The following is a 27621-nucleotide window of genomic DNA, read 5'->3' as shown; positions in this document are numbered from 1 at the left end:
AGCTGTCTGCTTTGTTCTTGGCAATACTTTATATTTTTGATACAAACAGAGCAGAAGCCTTTAGCTTGTAGGTCCTTTGAGTTTTGCCTCATCATGTTTGGAGTTTGGTTTGGTTTGAGAATCAAGTATGTTGTTAGTAAGGAGCATAGACTCAGTTTCTGGCCATTTGACCTGAAGGTACCAATGATTTGTAGTCAAAGCCTGACCAGGAAGGTAATCACAGAAAAAGCCTCTGAATACCAGGAAGGCTAGGAAAAGTATATTTATGAGGGTGAATGCAATAAACTAAAGTTTTTTCAGGCGTTTAATTTGTATTTATTTTCTTCTTTTTTTTTTCTTTTCCCTCTCTACCCAGGGTATTGTTTTAAGGAACATGGAGGAGTGAGCTTCCTGCCGTTTATTGAGTTTCTCATCTATCTGATTTTGACATGATTAAATGTTTGGTGGAAGATGTGCGAGCCAGGCTCCGTTCAGGAGTGACTATCAACTCGCTGGGGCAGTGTGTTGAGGAGCTTGTCCTCAATAGCATCGATGCCAAAGCAACATGTGTAGCTATCAGGGTGGATTTGGAAGCTTTTAAGATCCAGGTGGTGGACAACGGCTCTGGGATGGGGAGAGAGGACTTAAATGTAATGGGAAAGCGGTACTTCACCAGCAAGTGCCGCTCAGTGGGAGACTTGGAGAACCTGATGTTCTACGGCTTTAGAGGGGAGGCTGTGGCAAGCATAGCCAACATGGCCAGTGTAGTGGAAGTTTCATCTAAGACCAGCAGGACAGCAAAAACATTTGTGAAACTGTTTCACAATGGGCAAGCACTGGAAGTCTGTGAAGCTGAATTGAGCAGACCAAGTGGTGGAACCACAGTCACCGTCTGTAATCTGTTCCATCAGTTACCAGTAAGGAGAAAGCGTATGGATCCTGTGTTGGAATTTGAGAGAGTGAGGCAGAAAGTAGAGGCTGTTTCGCTGATGCATCCCTCTGTTTCACTTTCTTTAAGGAACGATGTTTCTTGTTCAATGGTGCTTCAGCTCCCTAAGACAAGAGATGTATACTCTCGGTTCTGTCAAATTTATGGACTGGGCAGATCCCAGAAGTTACGAGAAATAAATCATAAGTATGGGGGATTTGAGATGAATGGTTATATCAGTACTGAAGGACATTACAACAAGAATATGCAGTTTTTGTATGTGAATAGAAGGCTTATTTTAAAGACAAGACTACATAAACTAATTGATTTTTTATTAAGAAAAGAAAGTGTCATTTGCAAGGCAAAAAGTGGCCCTGTTAGCAGACAGGCTAGTTCAAGTCCTGGTCGCCATCGTTGTGGCCCAGAGTTGTACGGGATCTTTATTCTTAATGTGACTTGTGCGTACAGTGAATATGATGTGTGTCTGGAACCTGCAAAGAGTCTAATTGAGTTCCAGAATTGGGATGTTCTTCTAACTTGCATAGAGGAAGGAGTGAAAATATTTTTGAAACGAGAACATTTATTTATTGAACCATGTGGTGATGACATCAGAGAATTTAATGAAGATAATGACTTTTGTTTGCATAACGCTCCAGTTCTGAAACCCTCAATCTCTGACGAGAAGAGCATCCAAGACAGTTTTAAGAAAGCGTGCGATGAAATTGCAGGTTCCTATGAAATGTGTAACTTGCAATCAAAAGATGTCAAAAGGAAATCTGTTACTGGAAAAAAATCTTCAAGTCTTATAGAGTCAAATAAAAGTCTACAGGAAACTGAAATCGCCCCAAATCAGAAGGTTGCTGAACCACCTGATCCATGTAGAAACGATAAAGTGGGGATTCCACGGCCCAGCAAAGATGACACAGCTTCTGATTTCATTATATCAAATATCTCAGAGCAGGAGCCAAAAGATTCTAACAGTTCCCAAAAAGCAGCTGATACGCATCTGAAACCTTCAGAAAATCTTCATTCCACTTTCATTGGAGGGGCCACATCAGAAATAAGAAAAATAGACAGTTGTGGTGATGTGCAGCATTGTGCAGAGAATTACATAAAAGATATGGGAAGCCAGCAAGGCAAAGTAGTGCAGAAAAGCAATACTGTCTGTATCTTAAATAATGATGTCAGTCAGTCGCCGTCTGAGAAAGAAGACCCTACTGAAACAGCAATGGGACCTGAAACTGTCTCTGGAAGTTCATTGATGAGACTGTGTAATGCAAGAAGAGGAGACAGGGAAACAGCTGAAGTGATAGACGATGCTGGAAGAGGGGCTGTTAGTTCAATACCGTTAAAATTGTGCTCTGCAGGCCTCATAACACGTGTTATGCAAAGTGAGCCCACACATGAGTGTCAACAAACAGAAGCAAATCTTGCATTAAACATGCAGTGTAGGCCTGGTCCCGTCAGTACCAAGGATATTTTTGGCCACAAAATGAATTTTCCAATTCAGTCTTTAAATGCTAAGGATATTTCCAGTAATACAAATAAAGAATATACACCTCCTTACACCAGAGAAGTATGCATGGCTGATGATAATGAATGCTTGGAGATCAACACTTTGTCAAATCGGGTGAGTGAGGGGATAGCTATGCCTTTTGCCACCAGTAAGAGACATTATGAGACATCAAATGTTACAGAATTGCCGCTGGCGACTTCTTCAGGTATTCCTCACAATAAAGTTATAAAAAGCACTAGAAGACAAATAGCTGTGCCAAGATCTCAGCCCTCTAAGAAGCTGAGTTTGTCCACACAGCTGGGTTCATTAGAAAAGTTCAGGAGATATTATGGGAGAGTCAAGTGTATGCTGCCAACACCATTGTCAGAGCGGAGTGAATTTGGTCTGCCAGTTTTTAATTCACAAGCTAATTGTGACATTTCAAAGAATGAGAATGACAATCATGGAAACTTGAGTGCTTGTGAAACTCCAACTGTGGAAGATACAGATTCTAATAATAGTAGCCGAGTTTTTGGTTCTTTGGAAGAGACTTTATTCTGCAGCGGAGAAACTTCACAGGACAAACAAGCCCTTTGTCAGAGTCCTTTGACATTGTCTGATGACAGTCAGGTTAGTAAAAAAAATACAAGTTGTAAAAGATCTCCAGGATCATTATCATCCAAACTGTCCAGAATGAAAAGTGACCACAAAGAAGTTGAGCAACTTGATGAACAACTCCAAACAGATTCAAGTAGAAAAGATGACTACTCTTTTGATCTTGAATCTTTAAATAATGATTTTTTGTCTAATGCTTGTCAAGCATATAAATCCTCAGTGGTAAAAATGAGGGAATGTAATTACAGCATGTCTAAAGAGGATGCCTGCTGGCAATCAGACGGCATGAGAGCAGAGTCCATGAAAAGTACTGTCAGCCCATCACCACTCAGCAGCATAGAAGGGGAGTACACAGTTTCTGCAAGCAGTGTTTTATCATTATCTGCTAAAAAGGATTGTACTAACATCATCTGTAAAGATAAAAGTACATTAGATGAATCCTCAGAACAAAATTTGAAAGATACTGAGGTTTCCCATATGACCTTCCTAAATAACTTGGAATTCTCTGCAGATAACACAAGCACAGGCAATCCCAGGAACGATTTGTGTTGTTCTGACTGGCTGCAAGATTTTGATGTTTCGTCGGGCAAGACGATATACATCAATAAAGCAACTGGACTGAGCACCTACAGCACTCCTCCTACTGAAGGATTTCAGGCTGCCTGCATTCAAGATATAACAACAATGGCTGTGACTGTTGTTTCAGAGAATGGTAAGAGAGGTGGTGATGGTTGTAAAACTGGGATGAGGGAAACCATTGGTGTTCTGTTAGATGCATAAAATATCTTGCTGGCAGCACATGACAGTTTATATTGAAATAGCTGCTGCCTTATGTGTAATAGCTATATGGAAAACAGGAAAGTGTTGGGAACGATGGAGACAGTAAAACATTAAGATTCAAGCTATTAAAAGATAATTTTTAATAAAATAGTAAAAAGAAATGTCAGCAACTTGTCAATTAACAGCTGCCTAGTTTTTACTGGGCGTCATGACATTTACGGTGATCACAGTTATATAAATTGTTGTCGAACGTAAAGTGAGAAACATAAGTCAAAGTAAGCGTACCAGAAAAATATTGTGGTTTTTACCGTTTTGTCCTAAATGGTTATGCTTCTAAGAATATTTTGTTACTGACACCCCAATATTAAAATGATCTTTTTTCAACCTGCATATAAAATTTAAAACAACCCTTCAAAAATGAACAAAAATCTTAACTTTTCATTGAGAATGTGTAGTTTCCTTTCCACAGCTTTTGTAAGGCTGTGCCTTCACACTTAGCTTTGTAGGAGATGTACAGCATTGTTGGTGGTTTGATGGAGGAGCTTTTCCAGGGGTGAGAGGACGCTGCATTGTATTGGCTTTTCAGGGGTGTGGTGTTCATGAGTGTTCATCGATCTATCTGCCAGGTTTGACTTTCTGTGTCCTCGTGATCTGACTCGGCAGAATAGTGTCTTTGATAATTTTTCTTTCCATGGATATATTTTTGTTCAAAGTTGTTCTTTGTTCTGTCTATAGGCAGAGTTTGTGAGTGAAGATGCAGCCATTTCACATGTAGACTGTATTTTCTACTGCATAATTTCTTTTGAAAAAGTAGTTTGGACTTCTTTCTAGATAGTTCTGCTGTGAAATATTTGTCTAATCAATCATGATAGCCTCTGGTTTGTTCCATTTTTGTCTGTTACTTCCTTCTTTGTCACCAGTCATAGAAACACTTGTGCAGTAGGTGTTTAAGTTGTTAAGCTATTCCCTTTTAAGTATAATAATTGATGCCAATAGTTCTTAATATTTATTGTGTTCCATTGAAGTAAATTTGTTACAAGCAGAAGGTAAAACTTGTATTAGGTAAAACTACTTGCAAGTGCAAATGTACACTCCTTGACTAACACTTTTAATTTCTGTGATTTACCAATTTCAGTTGCCCACAGTGCTGTTTAGTAGCCACCCAAAGCACTGAGATGTGGAGCTTGACCTTCTATCCAAAATGTTTGGATAGTGGATTCATGTTTGTGAAGAGAATACCTCACGTACCCTTATGCTTTCAGATGATGTATAATCTGTAGTCTTTGAAGATGTATATTGTGTTGCATTGTTTTACCTCTGATGGCATTGTTATTTCTTAGCCTTATCCTTGGTGTGACTCTCTGTCGTATCAATGGTGCCACTCTTTCTTAACTCTGTCAATGGTGTTACTCTTTGGTGAGGTGTCTACTGCAGCTTTTTTGCTTTTCTTAGGTTGAAGGTTGGACTTCCCAAACCTTCACAAGGTGTTTGAACTGTGGCTAGACCCTATAGATCTTAGATTTTCAAAGTTCAAGAAACATGTTCTTTCACACATTTTTCAAGCAAAGGATATTCATTCTTTTTCGCCATAGGCATAAACACAACTCTGTCCTAACATAGCATTCTTGTCTCTTGATGCTGAGCACTGTTTTGGACTGCTGCTAAGACCCAGGAGTGGAAAAATTTCTTCACTTGCTATATATGCTTTCATTTTGCTTTTGAGAGTAGTGTCAGTAACACCATGGTGTTGACTTAGAACTTCATAGCTCCATGATTTATTAAGAACTACATCTCATACACAAATTTAGGGAAATTACACTGGTTGGTGACAGGTGGAAGGAGGTAAGAATAATCCATATCCTCTTTTCCATGACAGCAATGGCCATCTGCCATGTTTTCCAGTCATAAGCTATGTGCTCAACAGAAATGCTGGATTTTGTAGGCTGGACTCAGGCATCTTTGTACTGATTAAACTAATTGCTACAGGAAAAAATTATCAAGCTTCATTTCACCATTAGATACCTTTTTGAATAATCTAATGCTATGCATTTGTGGTAGATGAACATCCCAGTTCAACTTGGTCTTCGTTGTTATGCCAGCTATGTTTGCATTTTTTGTTACTTTTATTACATTGTTGACTGATACGTCATTACACTAGTATATTTTAATGATTAGTTGAGGCAAGTGAAAATGAATACTCCAGTATGGTAATTGTATGTGGTTTGCATGTATAAAGTATATACATGATTATCCTCAGCACCTTTTCTGATGTTACTTGTCAGAAAAATCATATTAATAATATCTCTGCCAGCTCTGAATTCTCACTGGCCTTTGGGCAAGAAAATCCTAGCTTTATGAACAATGTATATCCTGAACAAGGATTTTCCCTGCAACAAGAAGTGGGGGGATAACTCTTTGTTTATTATATGTGTAAAATACTGGACTTCTGTTCTTATAGATCACAGAATCACAGAATGGTGGGGGTTGGAAGGGACCTCTGGAGATCACCTAGTCCAACCCCCCTGCCAAAGCAGGTTCACCTAGAGCAGGTTGGACAGGATCATGTCCAGGTGGATTTTGAATATCTCCAGAGATGGAGACTCCACAGCCTCTCTGGGCAGCCTGTGCCAGTGCTCTGCCACCCTCAGAGTTCTTCCTCATATTTAGATGGAACTTCCTGAGTTTCAGTATGTGTGCATTGCCCCTTGACCTATCGCTGGGCACAACTGAAAAGAGTCTGGCCCCATCCTCTTGGCATCCACCCTTAAGGTATTTATAAGTATTGATGAGATCTCTCAGTCTTCTCTTCTCCAGGCTAAACAGACACCGTTCTCTCAGCCGTTCCTCATAAGGGAGATGCTCCAGTCCCCTCATCATCTTTGTTGCCCTCCACTGGACTCTCTGCAGTAGTTCCTTGTCTTTCTTGAAGTGGGGAGCCCAGAACTGGATACAGTACTCCAGATGATTCTGTGAACTTGAGAGATAATATCTTTCCATGACAATAACTATAAAAGTTCTGTCAAAATCTGAATTAGGTAGCATTCTTCAATTTGCCACAGTTTACCAGGAACCACGTCAGGCCATCTTGTAGTCTGTTCTGGGTTTTGTGACAATGGGACACTGAGTTACTCTCCCGTGCTGGGCTGCCAGTTTGGATTCTTGAAAGGATTCTTAGTCCCCAGGGTACGACCAGTGTTGGTCCTTACTGGAATGGAGCCAACAGTCAGGACTCTGTGGACTGGCCTAGGATCTCATAGAGCCTTTTTACACTGAGCTTATCAGCACGCAGCTGGTTTTCTTTAGTGTTATCACTCTGCCACTTTTCCTGAATGCACACCCTTAATTTCTCAGTAGAAAGGAACTTTATTAATTCATTATTATTTCACAAAGAATAGAAGTCTGAATTGTACCAAAGGAAGGGTGAAATGTTTACCACTGTGCTGGAAATCTGAGCCACTTTTCATAACAGTCTTGATAACAGTGCAGGTTTGTAGTATCATTAAATCATTTCTGGGTGGGTAGCCTAACAAGATGTTAGGCTAACTCTGATATCTCATGTGGTCTCACTGACTTGTAGTTTTCGGTTTTACAAGTTCCTGGTGACTGTATTAAGTATTGGTAGGAGTGATGATAGACTGACAGTTTTGCCACTCCTTAATAGAGGGAATTCAAGAGTGTTTTGACATCTGACAGACTACTATATGCCTCCTCTTTTTCTTTGGGGATAACGTTTCTGATTGCACTAATTCTGGAAATAATTGTTACATGTTTAAAGCAGCAGCCAATTTTTAAGGATAGTCCTGCAGAAGCCACAGTAATATTTTAAAATATATTTCCTGATGCAGGTGTGTCTGATAATTCTCCAGTTTTTACATATGTGCTGATATTTCCCAATGTTAGATTGCAAAACCTATGGGATACTCTAATTTGTACAGAGCTAAGCACACACTAATTTATGAGAATATAATAATTGTATAGCTTTTTGTAATTTTACATGCTGTTGAATATGCAGCAGTAAATTTGTATTGTGTTTAGGGGTTCAGTTCAGGTGCCATCCCTTTAGAAGTGAGATTGTGCTACCCTTCCTTCCTAGACCTCGGAAAGAGAAGACTCTAGCAAGCCAGGATCTGAGAGGTAGGGCCAGCTTTCCAGGACACAGTGTTCTGTGGTAAAAACAAATCAAAGAATTCTCCCAGATGTCCCAACAGGAACCCAGAATTACTCAAGGTCTGTTAACAATGGGACCGTGTGAGTCATCTCAAATCTAGAACTGGAAAAAAAAAATCTTTTAGGGTTGAAGGCAGGTTAGAGGATACTTATTTACAGGATGAAATACCCAGTTCTTTGTTGAATTATGTCAGTAGTTTAAAGAATAATTACCTACTCCCTTCTTTGTACTCGTTCCAACCTTGGAATGTGAAAAATAGCTTCAATCCACACTATTTTTTTTTGGTGGTGGAAAGGATGAAATAATCTTTTTGGTATGTGGCTTTGTCCAGAGGGAGTGGGTAGCTAAACAGGTCTTTCTTTTCCTTGCCCCCATCTACCCCCCCGCCCCATTTCCAGGGTCTGTTGAATTGTGCTGCAGCATGCTTAAGAGTCAGAAAGCTGCACAGTGTCCTTCCTAGTTAAAGCAGACAATAGAGAAGCCCAGTCTCATGTTCCATTATTTATTTGCACATTCTCCCCTTCTTATGAAGGAAAAAAATAAGATAATATTTGTGTGAGGTAGAGGTACCCAGTGCACCTTCTGTTGACAAATGGTGGTCATCCCTGTATTATCTATGTGTTCCTTCCTAGATACTGAAGGGGAGTCTCTCCAGTCATTGCTTTCAGAATGGGATAATCCTGTTTTTGTTCCCTGCCCAGAGGTAAGTATTATCTCACATCTCATGCCAAAAGAGGAATCAATTTAGCCTTCTGTTATTTTCTGACATGGGGACCAAAATTGCAAATATTGTAATCATTGTATGTAAGTTATTCAGCGACATATTAGACTGTAGACCTGTCAGTTATGTGTTTTTGTGGACTGTTTATATGTAAGTCGTTGTGGATTTATTCAAAGTCAGAGAAGCAGGTATCAGGCTAGTATTTTGCCTTACGTCATTTCAAAAGCAAAACATGACTGTAAGCTGTCTTTCCCTCTGCAGAAATGGTCATCCTAAAATTAAAAGTTATTGAATGGCAAAATTGTAATATAGTGTCTGTCCTTTCTGTGGACAGAGTTTAAATAACCCAGCTTTCTTCTCTAGGATGCAATGGGCCTTAAAAATGTATTTTACTATAGTTGTTTTTATAGCCTGGCAGGATTATAGCATGTGAGAAGGAAACAATGTTGGAGCTTTTAGAGAAACTTCCTTTGTTGTCATGAGGTAGAATTATCTTTAATCATCATGTTGTGTGTGTGTAAACATATGTATGTAGCCATTTCCACCTGCAAACAATAGGGATGGAGTAGCAAACCACCTGCTGGTGAGTTTCTGAAAAGGAACAGTTCTGTTCAGTTATTGCTGTGATGTGTACTCTGACTCATTCCAGGGTAATACATCTTTTGCAATGCAATCCACTGAGACCTCACGTAGGCTGCTAGTTAACTTCAAGTTTTCTGGTAGGTACTTGAATCAGCTGAATGCATTGAAGTTAGCAGGTAATACCCAGTTGGGAAGGTATATGGGGATGGAAGCAGAGGGTTTGCTAGATGGTATCTTTAGCTAGTGCTTTTCTTGTGTAGAAAGCTTCGTTTGTCAAAATACAGAGTTATTTCCAATTTTTCTTAAAGCTGGTTTGTTGGGGGTATTTTGTGTATGTTTAGTTTTTTTGCCACATCCTTTATGGCCTGCTTGATCTGTAATTCTGTTTTTACAGATTGCTGTTGATGTGACCAGCAGTCAGGCTGACAATCTGGCTGTGAAAATTCACAATATCTTGTATCCTTATCGTTTCACCAAAGACATGGTTCATTCAATGCAGGTACAATATGATCTATTACTAGTTTTCACCCCCAAATTTCCACTCAGCAGATGGGATTTGCTGATGTTTCCCTTGTGGGAAAGAGGTATCCGGGGAAATAGTTCGTATCCCTAATTTTCACAAGCACAAACAGAATTCTTGGTTGCTGTGTGATACCAGCAGACCCATATGTCATCCCAGATCTTAGTATCATCTTGCGGTTAATCAGCTATCTGCAAGTGACTCTAAAATTCCTTGACTGTATGGTTAAATCAAACAGGCAGCCGTCTTACTGCTGCTTAGGAACACTGTTAACTAAATGATATTTCAATGGGCAGTTTTTTATATTTATAGTAGGCATTTGCTTAGTTTGTATTCCCCTGAAATCTGCGTCCTGTGTCTTCCATTTTTACTGACCTTAGAAATTTAATTCTTCAGCAGGGTGATTTCAAAAGCAAATCCCAGATTTCATGGAAAGACTTGAAATTTCACTTTAAGATTTATGTCTGCCCTGAAAAGTGATTCTTAAAAATGGCATCGTAGTATCAAGTTTAACTGTTTCAGTGCTTCTTTATCAATTGTTTTGAATGTTAGCCTGAAAGCTGATGTAAATGTCTGGCTTCAACTTACATTATTTGATGGTTTGCCTGGACAGAAATGCTAAAGTAAATTCTCTCCCTCTCTCGCATCCCAATGACAAAAGGCTTACAAGCCCAGTTAGCCTTATTCTCATGCAATCAGGTTACTGACTTTGAGATTGCAGGTTCTGACTCTGTGGGGCTTGGTAATGTTGATCTCCAGGGTGGACAAGGATCCAAATGATTCCCTTGCTTATGTTGTGTGTGCAGGAATAACAGGAGTAAATAGTTATTACAGTAAACAGATTATGTTTCAAAAAGACAGGAGAGGAAAGCTGGAAAATGGAAGGTACCATTTTTCTCTTCACTCATAGTAAGAACTGTTCTTTAAAACTTACTGAATGGTTCTGTGATTAACTTTACCCGTGTAATGTTTTCCCTTGTATGCTTTTAAGAAGGTAAGTCTAGAAGAAATTAACACTTCTCGTCTCTGAAGAAGCTAAATGCTACTTTCAGTAGCAATTTTGAGAATCTCTGTAGAAAAGACCAAAAGCACAAAATGTTGCATCATGCCCCAGGAAAAGAATAAAAAGAATCATCAGTTTCCTGCATCCCTGCAAAGAAATAGGATCTTCTATTCATTTTTACCTAGGAGGTGAACAATGCACATGTTGTGAGAAAGAGCATTCAGTGAGCTCTATCTATGTGACCTGGGGAGAAATTCCTCCCTAACACCACATCTGTTAATTTAAGTCTAACAATAAGATACTGAAAGCATTGTGCATCCCTGCCCAGTATTCCCTGTAGCTCTAGCTGATTGCTGATTCTAGAGGGGAAGGTGGAATCAAGTCACAGAGGCAAATTCTACATCAAAAAATGAGGAAAAAAAAAAATTGCTTCCTGGCTCCTACAGATGATCAGTACAAGTCCTTAAACACATGGCAGGTTAAAAAAATGTTATTTACATTCTCTTCTGGTGATACCAGCAAATCAAATACTCAGAGTCACTGTGCAATGCTTTAATTCCCAACTCAAGGAGGCTTCTGCACAACTGTTTAATCCATTCTGTAAATTTCCAGCTCCACCTTAGAACAATTACAGCTCTTGCCCTTACAACTCTCTTAGAAAAAATTGATCCAGAATTATTTTCTTGGGTATTTTGAAACTTTCTCTTCATTCCAGACTAAACTGTTTCAAGATCAATTTATGGTCATTTGACCTTCTGCTAGTATTGTCTTTCAGTGTAAATAATTGCTGCCTTTTCCATATATAGCCCCCCATTGTATTTATAAAGAATAATTATATACCTTCTCAGTCGTAGTTTTGCTAGGCCAAATTCTTTAAGCCTTTGGGATTAGAAAAGATGTGGTGCACACTCCCCTTAGCCATCCTACTAGCTATTTGTTGCACTTGATTCATTTTGATTGTCATCTTCTTTTGTTTACCTTCGTTTTAAAAATAATTTTACCACTGGGTAATGATTTTTCTGAGTATCTTACAGGTTCTTCAACAAGTGGACAATAAATTTATTGCTTGTTTAATCAACACTAGGAATGAAATGGATAAAAAGGCAGGTAAGAGTAGTTATTAACATGAGGTGGCTGTCAAGTGCAGTTACACTGCAGAGGGAACACTGTCCTGTTGTATTCTCTTCTTGCCTTGGCATGATATTGTGACTAGAGGAAAATTTCCTGGATCTTCTTTATCTTTATTTTGGACATTGTTGAATGTTCCTACTGCCTTCAGATTAGTGTTATAAAAATAGATTGTACTCAAATTGCTAACATCTTTCAGACTCTCTTCACAGTGTCTGGACTTATTCATTGTTCAAGCTTGCTGAAGCTGTACAAAAAAGGCATTCAAAACCAGTAGTTTTTGTAACATTTTTAAAGACTATTAAACAGAACAGTTTGTGGGTGACCTCAGCTCTCATTCTGAAGTTAAATGAAGATATCAATAGATGAAAGTTTCTGACTCAGTCTAATTACCTTTACTTAAATGCCAATTTGGATCACTAAATTTCTGTTCTGTAGTGACTTTATGTTCTGCCAACACAGCCTCCTCCTCACTTTATTTCTGTAAAACTGGCTGATAGTTATCTTCTAAACGTGGCCTCTAGGGAGTGGTCATTCTTCCCACCCTGTGCAGTTATCTGGTACAAATTTGCCTATTTCTCATCTGTTGTGGTACATTTTTAGATGGTAACCTCTTGATTTTGGTGGACCAACATGCAGCTCATGAACGGATCCGCTTGGAGCAGCTTATTGCAGGTGAGGATTCAGATGGTCTTAGGAAAAAAGATAATCAGAGCTGTCTGGGGTGTATGGAACCAATAGGATATTCATTTGTCATCTTTATCCTGATCCCTAGGAGAGCACAGACATTCAGTATCTGTAGCAGTCATAGTTTTGGCAGCTGAAAATTGTTACAGCATTTCCAAAAATAGAAGATATAGTCCCTACCTACCCACAGAACTATCGAACTAAAATAGTCTTGACATAATGAAAGAGCAGGAAGACTGATAGGAAAAACAATGAAGAGGAAATAGAACATCAGTAAGATTATGTGGTTATACTGTGAAGAGTAAGACATGGGATGCAGAGTAAAGAGCATAGTTTATTTGGTTCCTTTTTAGCTGAATACTGTGCTTAAAGCCTAAAATTTCCACAATCTGAAACTGTTTGCAAAGGGATAATAGTCTTTTCTGTAAGCTCATTAGCCATTGGTTTCAGTGTTAAAAAGCACAATAGCCATCCATCATGTACTTAAAAATCATTGACCTTCTCTTTCATCAACAAATACTGCCCAGTTCCTGCAGAGAGGGTTCCAGGAACTCTGCTCCTTTTGGTGAGGTACTGAAAAAAGTTGAAGACTGAAGGGAGAAATACTTAATGAATAGTATATTTTAATGCCATTTATATCAGACTTTTCTGTGGAAAAATTGCTCTCTGTGAGTTGGACTAAATATATCAGTAGTTTTTTTGCTATTTAGAGTGACTCTTTTTTGGAACTGGTGGGAAAAACCAAAGCGGCATTAACCAACCCTTCCCCAGGGACTAGATGTCTGGTTTGTGACATTCCCAGTCCTCCACAAGTTTCAGGAGAAGGCATTCTGTGGTCACTTTTTAATCCAAACAGAGGATTGCGTGCCAAACCAGAGGGTCATTAAGGGTAATGCCTGCGTAAATATTCTAAGAGGAGATACTTCTAAATGATTCATTCACAGATTCCTATGAGAAGGAAGCTGCAGCATGTGGCAAGAAGAAATTACTGTCCTCCTCCATCTCTCCCCCTTTGGAGATTGAAGTTACAGAAGAACAAAGAAGATTTCTACGGTTAGTAATGGCCAACAGCTCTAAACTTTTGGGGATGGCTCTGTTGACCAGGAAGATCTCTAGATATTGCTAGGTTACCATGAAGTTCAGGAAAAGCTGTTGATTCTTTCCTGAGCTGAGACTGATTGCCTGTATCTGTGCTGAGGGAAGTGGGTGTGCTTCTCAGCCACGTCGTTAAAATATCTCGAGACAAAACGCTGTGGTGTGCCATCTCTGTGCCTCTGCAATGTGCTCTGTTTTCCCTGGGAAAGTAAACCTTCATGTGTGGGCCAGAAGAGTGCCAAAGCAGTCTCCAACAGATCCTGCTGTCTGGGGCTCAGGACTTGGGAGCGCACACTGGAGTGCAGTGCCCGTAGTGTCGATCTGGTCAGGGATTTAACAGGTGCTGTTTGAGAAGAGAAGGATGGGATATGGAAAGTTTATATTGTGAATCCTTCAAAAATGCATTCCTTAATCCTAGGTGCCTGCCAAGAGTAACTCATCAACACAGTTTCCCAAATGTTTCAGAATGGTGACCTAGCTACTATTAGGATATTTAACTTTTGTACTGTAGGAGTTTAGATACAGATTTGTTGTTGGACTATTGCAGACCTATTGGACACTAATCAAACCTTTTTCCCCCAAATCCCTATCTGTCACCTGCCACATGCATTTTTGTTTTCTTTTCCCCTGCATTGTTCTTCATTTTCAGGTGAAGTTCTATCTTAACATGCACAGGACTACCTCATTATTCTCAGACTGTTCTTTTTTGTGATGCCTGTGGCAAACTCTACAGCTTTTAAATCACTCCTTGTTAAGATTGTTACCTGTTATAGGGATACACTTGTTTGGTGTAAAGCCCTTTTTGGGTGTATTCCAATCATCACAGTATCACTGCTGTATCCATTTGGTAACTCTTTTGTGTGACAATGGCCAATACCAGAAATTCCAAAGGAAAGTGTCAAGCACCCCTGTGTTCCACCTGCCTTAGAGAAAAATGTGAGAACATAACCATTACTGTTCAAAGTTCAGTAATATTTGGATGCCTTTGTTGTTCCCACCTCTTAATGATGTTCTTGCTAACATCACAATATTCGTAATGCCTCCTGTTCAACTTTGAATTATTTTTGCACTCATCTTTGAATGTCTTCCATTTCTGATATATCTACTTTTGATACTGGATGGCCAAAATTGAATACAATATACCAAGTGAGGGTATCCCATTGATTTATACAGTAGCTTCGCAGTTGTGCCTGTATTTTCTGTCTATTATATCCACACCTGATATTTTGTCTGCTTTTTTGACCACTCCTGCTTGCATGAACTGCTTGTTTATTGAATGGTCATGATAATGAAACACAGAGTTGTGGAGTTTTTTTTTACTTTTCGTTATTTTAAGTAGAAACCAACAAAATGTACAAATAGGTCAAATTATTCTTGATAATTTATATTTGTCTTTAGGAGCAGTGAATTCAGTTTTTCTGTGTATTTTTCATTATACCTTTTTCATTCATCCTAGTGATTTCATTCATCATTTTTCTACTTGTTTTAAGTTCTGATTTGAGTTCAACGTTGTATTTAGTCTCAGCTAACTAAATAATTTTGTGTTTTCTACAAATTTGCCTTCTTGACCATGCCCCTTCTTTTCCACATCATTAATAAACAATTATGAAGATACAGATCAGGACTCATGTCATGTTGAACACTGACCATCTGTTGCCAGGATACCTTTTTTCCATAGTCTCGAAATCATGACAAATGTTACTTGTCTATCCATGACAACTTTTTGCATTTGCATTTCTAGCCACTTTTAAGAGGCAGCATCAAAGGCTTTTTGAAAGACCAAATAAATTCTGTGAGCTACTTTTCTTCATCAGCTAAATCACAAACTTACTACAAAAATCAGTAAGATAAAGTAAATCAGAGAGGCATGGTTTTCTTTTAAGGACACTGGTTAAATTATTCAGCACAGCCAGATGCCTGTTATGATTTTCAGTTATCACTTAAGATAGTTGATTCAAGAAGCTTACTGGTGCTAGCATATACTGGTGCGGGCTTACTGGTGCTTTTATTGTGTTGCTTTTTAATTTATGAGTATTTATTGGCAGTTCATCTCTGCAATCGCTCTATGAGACTATCCTTACAAAAAAGTTAAGAATTAAAAATACTATGTCAAAATCTAAATTCTGTTGTTATTGTTGCTGGCAGAGTATGACTGTATTCTGTGGTAAAGTTTGATGTAATGAAATAAATTAACTTCCCTAAAAGACCTTTCTCTTCAGATATGCTTGCTGTTTAACAGTTCAGCTGGACCTCTGGTTCACCTGCAGCTTTGATTCTGTTATTTGTCTACTAAGCATTGTAGTAATGCATTGTTCTGTTGACTCTCTTGAACTTCCTTTTTTTTTTCCCCCTTAAAAAAAAAGCCTGACTGACTTCAATAGCTTCTTGGATTCTGTCATTTCACCACAATGGGCTTTTTCTGTCTTTCTCTGCTCTTGGTCTGCATGCTATACCTGTCGGGTTTTTTAGGATAGAATTACACAAGTCATCTCCATAGGGGGGCTAATAATTGTATTATGCTCATGACTGATTTTAGTAAGTTTAGATTAGCTTCCTTTTTGTTCAAAGAATCTCTTTTCTAAAATTGACCTTCACCACCTTTGTTTTAGGAGAATATTCCCTGAGTTAAGAAAATAAACTATATATTGTTACAGTTGTTTTCATTTTGAAGACAAGTTCTGATCTGTGAAGTCCCATTTTTGTGTGTATTTTCCTATTCACCGGGTGACATATGTCAGATGAACTAGAGGTTGTTCTTTCCTGGGTTCTCTTTGCTTAATGGGAGATAAAGTTCATTAAACCATCATAAATTTCTTACAATATTTTTTTTCCGTTGTAAGTGTTTGCTATTACATGTCACTTGAAATCACAGTTTTTTAGGTTAGACTTAAAGGAGTCTTTATGCTGCATAATTTCAATATTTGGAGTGTTTGTGTGTTGAACCAGACACCTCACACATCTTTAGAAAAGAGTTATAAATTTAGACGTAAAGCTTCTCTCCATGTGATACAGAAACTCTTAGATCTTGTGGTTGTGGAACATGAAATATGCATGGTTGGTGGGAGTGACAAAACATGGTTGAATGTAGGCTGAAAGGGCAAAATTACTTGGAATCTCATGATGCATGGATTTTGAGATTGGAAACTGTTGCAGGAAGAAACATATATGTGGACTACCAAAATATTTACGTATGCTGTGGAGATGTAGCTATTGTGCTTGATGTCTTATTTCTGGGTTTTTTTTCCTCAGATGCTGTTACAAAAATTTGGAGGACTTGGGTCTTGAATTATCATTCCCTGAGACCAACAGCTCCTTGATTCTAGTGAGGAAAGTGCCTCTGTGTTTTATAGAAAGAGAAGCCAATGAATTACGACGGAAAAGACAACCTGTCACTAAAAGCATTGTGGAGGTGAGCTGTGGATATGGTTGAAATTGTGATACTGGGTCTTGTTCTGTGTTAATGGGCCAGGGTATTAGAATATCTCTGTTCTGAGGGAGACAGTGAAGTCCCTTGGCAAATGTGGGATCCATCCAAAAAGGGGTGCCATCCCTTTTAGTAGCTAAATAGTCCCACAATGGAAATCCCTGAACTGTAACAGAAATGATAAGAGACTGTTTCAGACTTGGACTAGCTAAGGAAAATAGTATATAGTACTGATGTTTCAACAGTTTACTGCTTGTGAATGCTTGAATGAACAGTAAAATGGTTCATATTGCTGATACAGAAATATTATTAGGATTTGAAGTTGCTTTCCTGAAACCTCTACATGGGCAGTGCAGCTTTCTAAAAGCTGCTGTTCCAGATATTCTGCAGTTTGAGGAGGAAACTGCTGAACTGATTACTTGCAGTTTCCATTGTAAACAATTATCCACAATCATTACTGCTTCAAGGACTCTTTAAAAATTGTTTCTGGAGTACTGTATTCAGCCACTAGGCTGAGCCATTGTGAATCAGTCCAGTCTTGCCATACATCTGTCTTGATAAGAAGAAACAGAGATGATTCATCTGATTAAATTTTCTTTTCCAACCTTGCTATAATCGGGAAGAACTCAAAATGCACTTCCCTGGTGTGATTTTAGAGCCCAGAGCACTAAAAGCGGCAGAGGAGGGGATCAGGTCCGTGCCTTACCAGCACTCATTCTTAGCTGAGGCCTCAAGAATGCAGCGTTTTGGCAGATCTATGCTACAGTCCTTTTTATTTTAATTAGGACTGGTAGCACCTATTAATGATTGATTATGAATTCATTGCATTTGAGACATCAGAAATGAAATCCACATGGACTGTTATCCAAAGAAGAAAGGGCAGCCATTCAAAGATAACATGCATTCATTGCACTCTGAGGTGTAAGAGTTCCATTATACTCATTCTACAGGTAGGAAACCGATGCAGAGATAAACCAAGTGGTTAGTCTAAAGTCTGATAAGACACTTGTGAGAGGTCAGGACTTGCATCTAGATCTTTCACACTGTGGTCAGTGTGCTAGCAACAGGATCATTTTTCCTGGCTCTTGCAGTTACACAGTAAATTATACACAGATGTGGACAAAGCAGGTTATGAGCAATGAAAGGGAGAAATAGCAACTGATGATACCATCTTTTTCTTTCCAGGAGCTTATTCAAGAACAAGTTGAGGTGAGTTGCTGTCTGCTTCTAAAGTTGATTATAATAATGCCAAGCTTACTGCATGAACCAAAGGAAGTAAGTCTCTTAAGCCTCAGTTGAGAGATGTGGACTAGATAATCTCTTAGCTTTTCCTTATTTTTAGTTTCCTTTGTGTTACAGTTCTTCCTTTTTCTCATGTTAAATGGAAAGTAAGATGATGTTCCCTTACTACTTTTAGCTAGTGCAGACCACGGGAGGAGGAGCACGAGGGACACTGCCTCTGACGTTTCTGAAGGTGTTAGCTTCCCAGGCCTGTCATGGTAGGGAAACTGTACTTTTCTTTCATTCTTTCTTGGTTTGTTTTGGGGTTTTTTTAAACCTTTCTGTGTCTACACAACATCCTTCCTGGGGCAGTGGTTTCAGAATGTGTTTACAGGAATTCCAGGATTACAGACTGTGTTTCATAGAGATGAGGAGATAATGGTCTTTTCATGGACAGCACTGTGAGGGACAGGCAATACTGTTCTGATTTATTCATGTATGGGCCTAACGTACTTTCCAACCCTCACATGAAACACAGAATACAGTTCTGAGGTGCACTCATCCGTGTGAGCTCTAAACCACGCAAATAACAGCTCTGTGAAGGGGCAAGGGGAGGTGCTGGAATCTGCTTGAAAGCAAGCAGGAAAGAAGACTTAGACACTCTTCCCAATAAGTGTTTTTTATTTCATGTAAGTATCAAAAGTGCTAGTTTAAATGTGCATGTGACCTTTCAAGCATTTTTTGGAAGGAGTGCAGTAAGAATTTACATCTTTTAAGGGACTATGGCTTTCCAGCACCTGGAAATGAGCAGACCTTACAGGTGTAGACTGCAGTAGCTCTAGTCTCTTGTGGCAGTTCCTGTGCCATATAAAAGATTATGCTGAAAGGGTAAACGTGAACCAAAAGCATCTATTTTCATGGAGTATCACTGCATTCTACAAATGGCAGACAATATGTAATTTTTTTTATATCTAAAGAAGTCCCATGGCTGAAAGGCAGATTGCAGACAGTCTTGTGTATCTGTGAAGGCTAAAGATTTCAAACGCCTCTGAAATGACTCCCTAATGTTCTGCTTGGATTTCGTCTGGGTGCTGTTAAGTGCTTACTTGTGAGGACTTAGTGGCAGGGCTAGCATTTGGTCTTGGAACTGATGCCCATCAGTGGCAGGCACATAGAACTGATAAAGGCTATAGAACTGATACGAGCTGTCGTCTTGGTTTAGTACTTTTTGACTTGTGAACTGGTTGCATCTTCAGATTTAACGCGTGCACATGCACACCAAAAAAAAGCCAAAAAAAAAAAAGCCCATTTGCCTTTTGCAATTTCATCTGAAAAGCCAAAACCTAATAATCTTACCATCCATCAGACTTGCATTAGGTGAAAGTTTAGGTCATGGAAAGCTGATCCTTATGCAGCAGGCTGGTTAATTGAGCTAAGCCCTAAGTCTGCCATACTGCAGCCTTTGCAGCCTCCCAGCTAATCTTTGGGAGCTGCCTTGTTTTGTGTGAAAACCACAGCTCAGGAGGGAAGTCTGCTGGGTGGTTTGAATTCTCTTTGGCAGCACATGCAAGAATTTGTATCTCTTTTTCAGGAGCTATTAAGTTTAATGAGCGTTTAACTTTGGAGGAGAGCTGCAGGCTTATTGAAGCTTTGTCATCTTGCCAGCTGCCCTTCCAGTGTGCTCATGGAAGACCTTCCATGATGCCTCTTGCAGACATAGACCATCTACAGCAGGAAAAGCAGGTACTGTGTGGAGGACAGATATGTCCAGAGTATGGATTATCAGAGGCATGTCATGTATATGTGTGTTAGAACTAGAATGGGCCAGTTTGAAACCATCACCACTGGCTGTATCTTACTTGAGTTTTTACATAGCTGTTACCAATAAAATAAAACTTTAGAACATTAAACCTCTGTCCTGCAAACAGTTTAGCAAGGATCTTACCACATTTCATTTGAATGGTCACATTGACTTGAATGGGGTCCACTAGTCCTTAAAGTTCAGCATACATTCAGTACATAAAGTACTTGCAGTCTTTTAAGTGTGTAAAACTTGGAAAACGTGAATTCTGATATTCTACTAGTGGCAAAGACACTAATTAAACAAATGCTTACTTCCTCAAAGTTCAAGATGCTATAAAATGTGGGGAAAAAGGCAAAAAATAGCAACATTTAAATTAAATAAAATTAAACAAAAAAAAATCATTACTCCTTCCCTTTTGTTATTACTGTACTATATTAAATTATGAAATTGGATTCTGTTGAAAGTCAGGTGGGACTTTGAATTAGTTATTAAAAAAACTTTGGAATGACTGTATTAGGGCCAAGAGTGTGGAGGCATTGAAGCTCATTTACTTAGTTATGATTTAATGCTTCTTAATTTTTCTTCCTCCAGCCTAAACCTAATTTGGCTATACTGCGGAAGATGGCACGAGCATGGCACCTATTTGGGAAAAAAAAAAGACCCTAATCAAAAAAAGTTAAGACTGTAAGCTGCAACCACTAGAAGTGATGGTATGATCCAGGTCCCCCTGTTATTAGACAACAATACCCTGTGTGGAGCCAAGTTTCTGAGCCAGTGTGGTCACCAAAGTTCTGCTCCGAGTACTGACCTAAGAAGCAGAGACCAGCTAGGAGAACATGGCAGGAGGAGCCCAGCTCTTCTAGCCTGGAGAAGTGTCTTCAACGTTAAGGAATTACATTGTAAGCCTGGGTCTTGTCAGTGCTTGACTACAGGAGGCAAGAAGTTGCAGCCACTTGCAGTTACTAAAGTGCTTTTTCACTGCAAGCACAGCATGATTCTGCATAATAGAAAGGAGACTTTTAATTAATGTATTTTATAGTGCTTTGAAAATGGGGAGGTATTTATTAATAAAATTAACTCTAAACTCTTTCTTTGGGCTCATGGCAGTGGTTGGAATGAGGACTGACCAGCTTCACAGTATATATAGACCAACTTAGGATCAAAAAACCCCATTCTTTTTATTTACGTAGGCAATGAATGACACACCCGTCTGTTTTCTCCAGCTTCCTTCAGTTTGCATTCTTGAGTGAGAGATTTCTAAATCCTAGCATAGCCCCATGTTCTCAGGATATAGAAACTTACCCATACAGAAATAACTAAATAGCCCACAGCATTTTTACAATAGGCAGACTTTTTTTACAGGTTCCATTTTTTTCCAGTTCCATTTTATGTCTCAGTCTGAGGTAGAGGAGTAGAGTATTTCAGAATGGTAAAAGAAGATGACATCTTTGTTTTATCACAGACATCCAACTTAAAACCAAGTCAGATATTGACATCTGCTGAATGAAAAGCAGAACAAGGAGGCGAAACTACTTTCATTTGATGCCTTAGCTGTGGTGTAGTGTATTGCCATACACTGATAAAAGGGTCTAGGGAAAAGTGATCTGACTGACCTGCAAGAGCCTCAGATTTCTAAGACATTCCATGCTGCCCTTCTCAAAAATCAAGAACTTCCCAAATGAGACAAGGTGTCCACCCAAGAAGAATAATTGCACTCACTCAGTTCGCACAGGAGAGGAAAGATGCTCGGACTACAATAAGCAAAGCAAGAGACTGAGCTCTGCTTTCTGACACGGAGGTGAACAAGCTAGCTGACTGGACTTCTGAAGGTCTGCCTTTCATCAAGAATGGAATTTCAGTTCCAGCATTATACAAAAAGCTGGTTTGTATTTCAGAAACTCACTAAAAATTCTCAGAAAATTCTACCAAAAAAAATCCATTTTGAAGACCAATGGATTCCTATCACATTCATATATGAAAGCACACCTTAAAGCCTGCTACCGCATCATAGCTGCAGGCAACTCACTACACCGGTGAAACCCCTGCTAGTTAAAGAAACAAAGTAACTGCATATGAAAAATTTAACAGTGCTTATGAAAAACTTAACAGTGCTTAACAGTGAGATCACTGTCAACAGCCTTTATTGCAGCATACTTTGAAGTAACATCTTAGCTGCCCCAGAGAGTTACAGGTATGCCTTGCTCTTTCAAAATCAAAGGGGGATAGCAGCTCCATGGGGCTTCTAACACAGCACAGAGATTAAAACCTGTACAAGAGCTCTGCCTTCTGTGGCTTCTGGGTAGAAAAGACACTGCTGAGCACATTCCCCACAGCAACCCATCTTTGTAATGTATGCTTTAATTAGCTGTTGTGTCTTTCTAAAGAGAAAGATAGAGTCTGGAGAGTGACGTGCTTCATGGCATTAGAGTTCATAGTCATCTGGATGGTAGAGCTCACTCATGAGGCGGTAGATGTAGGAAGGCGCATTACCCCCAATGTTAGAAATGAAGAGAGTAATGAGCTCTGGAGGGACGTAGTCAAACACTGGGCAGTGAACATTGATCTTTGCGAGGATCTCCCCTGTAAAGTGAACAGCAGCAATATTAGACAAAACAACTCAAAGTACATTCAGCCTTCTGCACATCTTCCTGAGCCCCTGAAGAAACAGACTATGCATATGCCACCAGTGTTTCACCATACTGGAACATCCCAAATACTTTCCAACTTCCTCACTGATGTCATTGAATTACAGATACACAGCAATCTAGGATGAATGGCAGCACTCTTCTGTCAGTAATTTTTACTAATAAAAACCCCAGATCCCCTCCGATGTAGATTTACTAATTACCAAAAAAGCTGCCAGTATGTAATTAGAATACATGAATCCTGATGCTGCCAAAGTTATTATGTAAAGAAAAGCTCAGGCGGCCAAAACCAAACACCTGTGCCAAACCCGCTATCTTCATTTCTTAAGTCTTTGTCACATAGGAACAGGGCTTTGAAAGAGACTTCGCTGTCTGAAAATGGGCTTGGGAGCTGACACCGTGCTAAAGATGGTGCTTGTGTGGGAAGCCCTTTGCAGAGATACTGGGTGGGTTTCAACAAGTGGATCACATAACAAAGTTTCAAGAAGTTAACATGAGTTGTAGGAAGGAAAGGAAGCTGCCCTCTGTGTTGGGCACCTGCTCTGTCCCACAGAAAACTGCCACCTGCCTGGCACTATGATCACAGTCCTGTAATAAAACACTATTTCAGAGCAGAAGCAAAAGTGCAAAGATAGTGTTCAAAGGAAATCCTTTTTCTGTACGTTCTGTAATAGTTACATATAAAACAGGATGGTTCCCAGCACTTTTTTCTGCTTAAGATAACAGAAAAGGATTTTCTGTCTTGGGTTACAGGACAGTCTTACGTTTAAATTTTATGTGAGCTATTAAAAAGAAATTTAAAATTTATATCCTGAACCAGCTTGACCAGCCTGTATAAAGAAGAACCAGTACCTTCTGTGAATGGCAGCACTTCCTGTGGTGACACAAACTTGTGGAATGAATCTTCTTCATTAGGGAACTGAATGAGAAAGAGTACAGGAAGGTCAGGAAAATAAAGACTGCCTCATTACCCTAGTGAAAACAGATCCTGGGTGCTGGAAGGAACTAAAGCAGAGGAAGACGACTTGCCAGGTGATACTACCTACATCTGTTTACAATAATTACATAGTGCCTGTGCCTAGAACCTCTGTAACATCTGCAGGTGAAAGGTTTTCCCTCAGAGCTTTTGGAGCCTTCTATAACCTGGCTGCCCTTCTGCAAAGCAAGGGAACTGCAGCAGAGAAGTGACTTCCTCAGCCTGCAACTTCTTCTGACAATACTGAAAAAGTACCGAGTATAAGAAACAGTTAAGAGCATCTCCATTTACCTCTGTCAGTACACACAGTCTTTCAACACTAAAGATATAAATTAAAATCCACTGTGGTTGAAGAAAAGTAAGTATGGTGATGTCAGTCTCTAGTAGGCAGTGGTCTACATCCTTACACCCAAGGCACTGCTTACTCAGCACATGTAGCAGAGGAGGGTGCTTCAAGGAGATCCTGAGGTGTGCCAGATTTGGGTGAGGATCGCCTATCTGAAGGAACAGACTAGATGGGGGAGATGGCTCATCTACCAACCTCACCTTGGGACAGATAGTACTCTCCACCCTAAGCTCCCACAGGCATAAAATCACCCCCCCATCTCTACGTAGAGCAGGTGCAGTCCTCAAGAGCTGCTGTACTTACTTGCGGTGAGAGCTTGAACATGGGGGCACAGACGATGAGCGGAGTGGAGTGGTGTTTAGCTGCCAGGGCGAGAGTGTGAGTCCCACTCACAGCAATCAGGGCACCATTGGCCAGGATTGTCTTTGTACCAATGATGACCTTAAAAGGCAAATCGGCATTAGATAGCGTGTTCCACAGCAAACCGGGGAAGGAACGCTTCCTGGCTCGGACCCTCCCGGATGAGCTGGAAGAGGAGTTTGTCAGAACAGCCAGCCAGCCAAAGGCTGGAGTTACAGGGCAGCTGGATGCCTGATCTGTTTCATCTGGCACTGGCTCTGCACTGAGATGTTCCTCTCTAACAAGAGCATGACTCCAGCATGGCGAGACCAACACTTCAGAGGACAAATATATGTTCTACTGCAGGGAACACCAAGCAGAAACTGGGCTGTGTTCCCTCTTGTTCTACAAGCCTGCAAAGTCAGCTTTGTACAAGGAACTTGACTGCTGGCTGCAATTCCCTTGCTGTAAAATGGGAATAACATGAAGCAGCTTAAAATATATAGATAAGAAGTGGTGCAGCTGGATTTTATTATGTTACTTTTTTTTTTTCTTCTACTTTGGAGTGCCCAAGTCTTCATCTCTATAAAAATACAGAACAGGTCTCTTCAAAAAACACACACCTTGGTGATTCCCTTCACCACTCATCTTGTGTTTCAAGCAAAGGGAGTTTCTCCCTTTGGAAATACTGCTTTTTGTTCCATCTTCTTTAAAGCCAGGTTAATCCTTTGAGGCTTTCCTGGCTTTGTTTCTTGTAACTGTTCTACCTGTTAGCCACTAAGGCAGAAAAACCTAGCACTGTGCAGTTAGTCATCATACTGACTTGAGGTTCCACACTGAATCTCCAACCCCAGCTGTAAATACGGACTATTACAATTTTGAGTCTTCAGTGAAGAAACACATCCATCACTGCTGGGACCTGCAGCTGGTTTGGGAGGCCTAAGCACCCAACCTGCTGTGAACTCCCTCCTCCAGTGAAGCCCTCCTTACCTTGTTGACTCGAGACATGACAGCAAAAATAGCTGCATCACTCATGACAGTAGTTTCAATGTTCTCTTTAGATAGTCGGACAGCCATTTCATGACCCTAAAAAGAGAGAGAATCCAATTGGTCCCCCGGGACATAGCTCCTGCAGTGCAGTTGCAGAGGTATTAGCACTCAATTCTTGTCTGAACCTGCAAAAATACCAAGCAATGGAGCACAAATACAGCCCTCTGACTGAAGGACACAGGGTAGGATAACAAGCTGTCTTCAATCTCTGAACTACAGAGGAACTTCTGTAATGTTCAACTTGCCTCCAGAGACAAGAGTTCAGTAAGAATGCGTGAGACAACACGGCACCCGGAGAAGACAGCCAGCCCAGGCCTTACCTGGCAGAACGGTGCACACTCTGCCACGATGACCTGGAACTTCCGCTTGCGGGCAGCTTCCTTCAGGAAGGCCTCAACGGTGCGTGAGTAGCCAATGGTCATGATCACCTCATTGGAATGGATGTGCTCCAGTGCCTGCATAGCAATGTTATCAGTGGTGCCCTCTGTAAGAGAAGGAAGCCATGGGTGTAAAAGCAGCCAGGAAAAGCAACACTTCCCAGAAGACCAAGAGCACAGGCCAATAGCCCCCCATACTGTTCCCTCCACACTGTTCCACCCATCTCTCTCTAAGCCAAAGAGGACTTAGACTAAGTCCTGGGAACAGGACTAAATCCTTGCTCTTTTCTTTCCACCTAAGAGGAGAGGGAAGCATCAGTCCTATCCCATAAGGAGCTCTACTTATGGGGCAGTTCAGACCCATCCATACCTAGCTCTATTAGCAGCTCATTAATAGCTTCAATAACATTAGCTCTAAGGGGAGGATAAGGAGTGCTGAAATCCTCGCTCAGTCCTCCAGAAGTCAGGAGTTTGTGCAGGGATTCTTGCTGGTCGCTTTCCTCACTGCGCCCGTGAAGCCTGCAGAGAGAAGCAGCCCTTCAGCCTCAGGAGAGAGCGCAGGGGCACGGCCAGGCTGGCTAGTGTCCCCCCATCGCAGCACACCTGGATGTGAACAGAGAGGAAGGAAAACCACACGCAGGAGGCAGGCCACACCAAGCCAAAGAGCTTCCCTAGCTGTCTCTGGCAGAAAGACACCCAAAGCTCTGCCAGGAAGCATCTTCCTAAGTTGTATGCAAATGCTGCAGCCCACAGACGAGGAGCAGGCTCAAGGCTACTGTTCTAGTAGGATGGACCCTCCTGGGAGCGCAAGGGCAGAACAGCCTGAAGTCAGGGCACAGACTGTTCTCATGCACCCACAACACACAGGCCAAGCAGAGTTTCACTGGAGGAAATGTCATCAGCTACGCTGAAAACGACAGGTTTCCTCTGACGTTAAACTCACTGAATCCCTCTATAGGAGAGGTGGGAAAAGGAGTGATGGAAACTAAAGAGGTGTCACAGAAGCAGCAGAACACACTGTGTGGGAGGGCTGTTCTGGGCTCTTGGGAAAGGTACAGGCAGCAAGAGAGGGGCGCTTCACCTGCCATACTCTTCCCGAATAACCTTCAGCACTCGTCGAACCATGTTGCCCACAGTTGTCTCAGACGGCTGGGCTGCCGTCATCCTCTGGCCTTCTGTGCGGATCAGATCCATGAGCTCCCCTGAAAGAGGGAAGTGCCTTGGTTATCACTGCCCAGAGTGAACCCATGTGTGTCAAACCAACGCATCCACCCCACAGCAGCCCTACAGCCAGAGGCTGGCTCTGGCACTAGTGACACAACGCCAAGAAAAAGTAGAGAGATGCGAGCAGAAAGCCGCTCGCAGAGCAGTTCGTTCCCCTGAGTTTTCTGCAGTATGAATCACTTGGACGCAACGCGTGCTCGGACCTTACGGAAGCAGTAAGTGCAGCGAAAGGGGAAATCACCTGCTGCGAGAATGGCCAGCGCTCGGACCGACGCCACTGAGGAAAGAGCAAGGCTGAAGCAGGGGAGACTCGTGCAACTCCGCACCCAATAAAACCGACAAGCACAGCAGGCTGTAACGGGATGAGGTGCGGCAGGACAAGTACTGGGAACCCAGACCCACCGGCAGCTGCTAGCGAGGCTCCCAGCTCCCCCGGGCAGCAGCGCCAGTGTCACTGCAGTGGGCCCGGCCCAGCACTGCTGCTCCCTCCGCACCCGACGGCCGCGACCGGAGC

At 40.8% G+C, this 27621-nt stretch overlaps 2 protein-coding genes across 2 annotated transcripts; one reads left to right on the top strand and one right to left on the bottom strand.

Moving 5' to 3' along the window:
- The first annotated feature begins 428 nt into the window (after positions 1-428).
- Positions 429-21237, top strand: MLH3 (mutL homolog 3). Its single transcript, XM_009695412.1, has 11 exons — positions 429-3729; positions 8598-8668; positions 9663-9767; positions 11826-11898; positions 12523-12594; positions 13551-13659; positions 16951-17110; positions 18311-18334; positions 18543-18624; positions 19938-20089; positions 20742-21237. Exons 1-11 carry the CDS (start codon positions 429-431, stop codon positions 20814-20816), a joined length of 4224 nt encoding a protein of 1407 aa, XP_009693714.1. The 3' UTR covers positions 20817-21237.
- Positions 21238-22258: 1021 nt separating this feature from the next.
- Positions 22259-27083, bottom strand: EIF2B2 (eukaryotic translation initiation factor 2B, subunit 2 beta, 39kDa). Its single transcript, XM_009695411.1, has 7 exons — positions 26965-27083; positions 26254-26402; positions 25827-25990; positions 25447-25542; positions 24421-24558; positions 23648-23714; positions 22259-22730 (listed from the first exon to the last, which is right to left on the bottom strand). The coding sequence occupies exons 1-7, from the start codon at positions 27075-27077 to the stop codon at positions 22573-22575; spliced, it is 885 nt and encodes a 294-aa protein (XP_009693713.1). The 5' UTR covers positions 27078-27083; the 3' UTR covers positions 22259-22572.
- Positions 27084-27621: the final 538 nt, after the last annotated feature.

The sequence above is a fragment of the Cariama cristata genome, unplaced genomic scaffold (assembly GCF_000690535.1).
Source record: "Cariama cristata isolate BGI_N322 unplaced genomic scaffold, ASM69053v1 scaffold41672, whole genome shotgun sequence".
In the NCBI taxonomy this organism is placed as follows: domain Eukaryota; kingdom Metazoa; phylum Chordata; class Aves; order Cariamiformes; family Cariamidae; genus Cariama; species Cariama cristata.
Note: the sequence above shows the minus strand (reverse complement) of the source record. Positions and strands in the feature narration are given on the sequence as shown.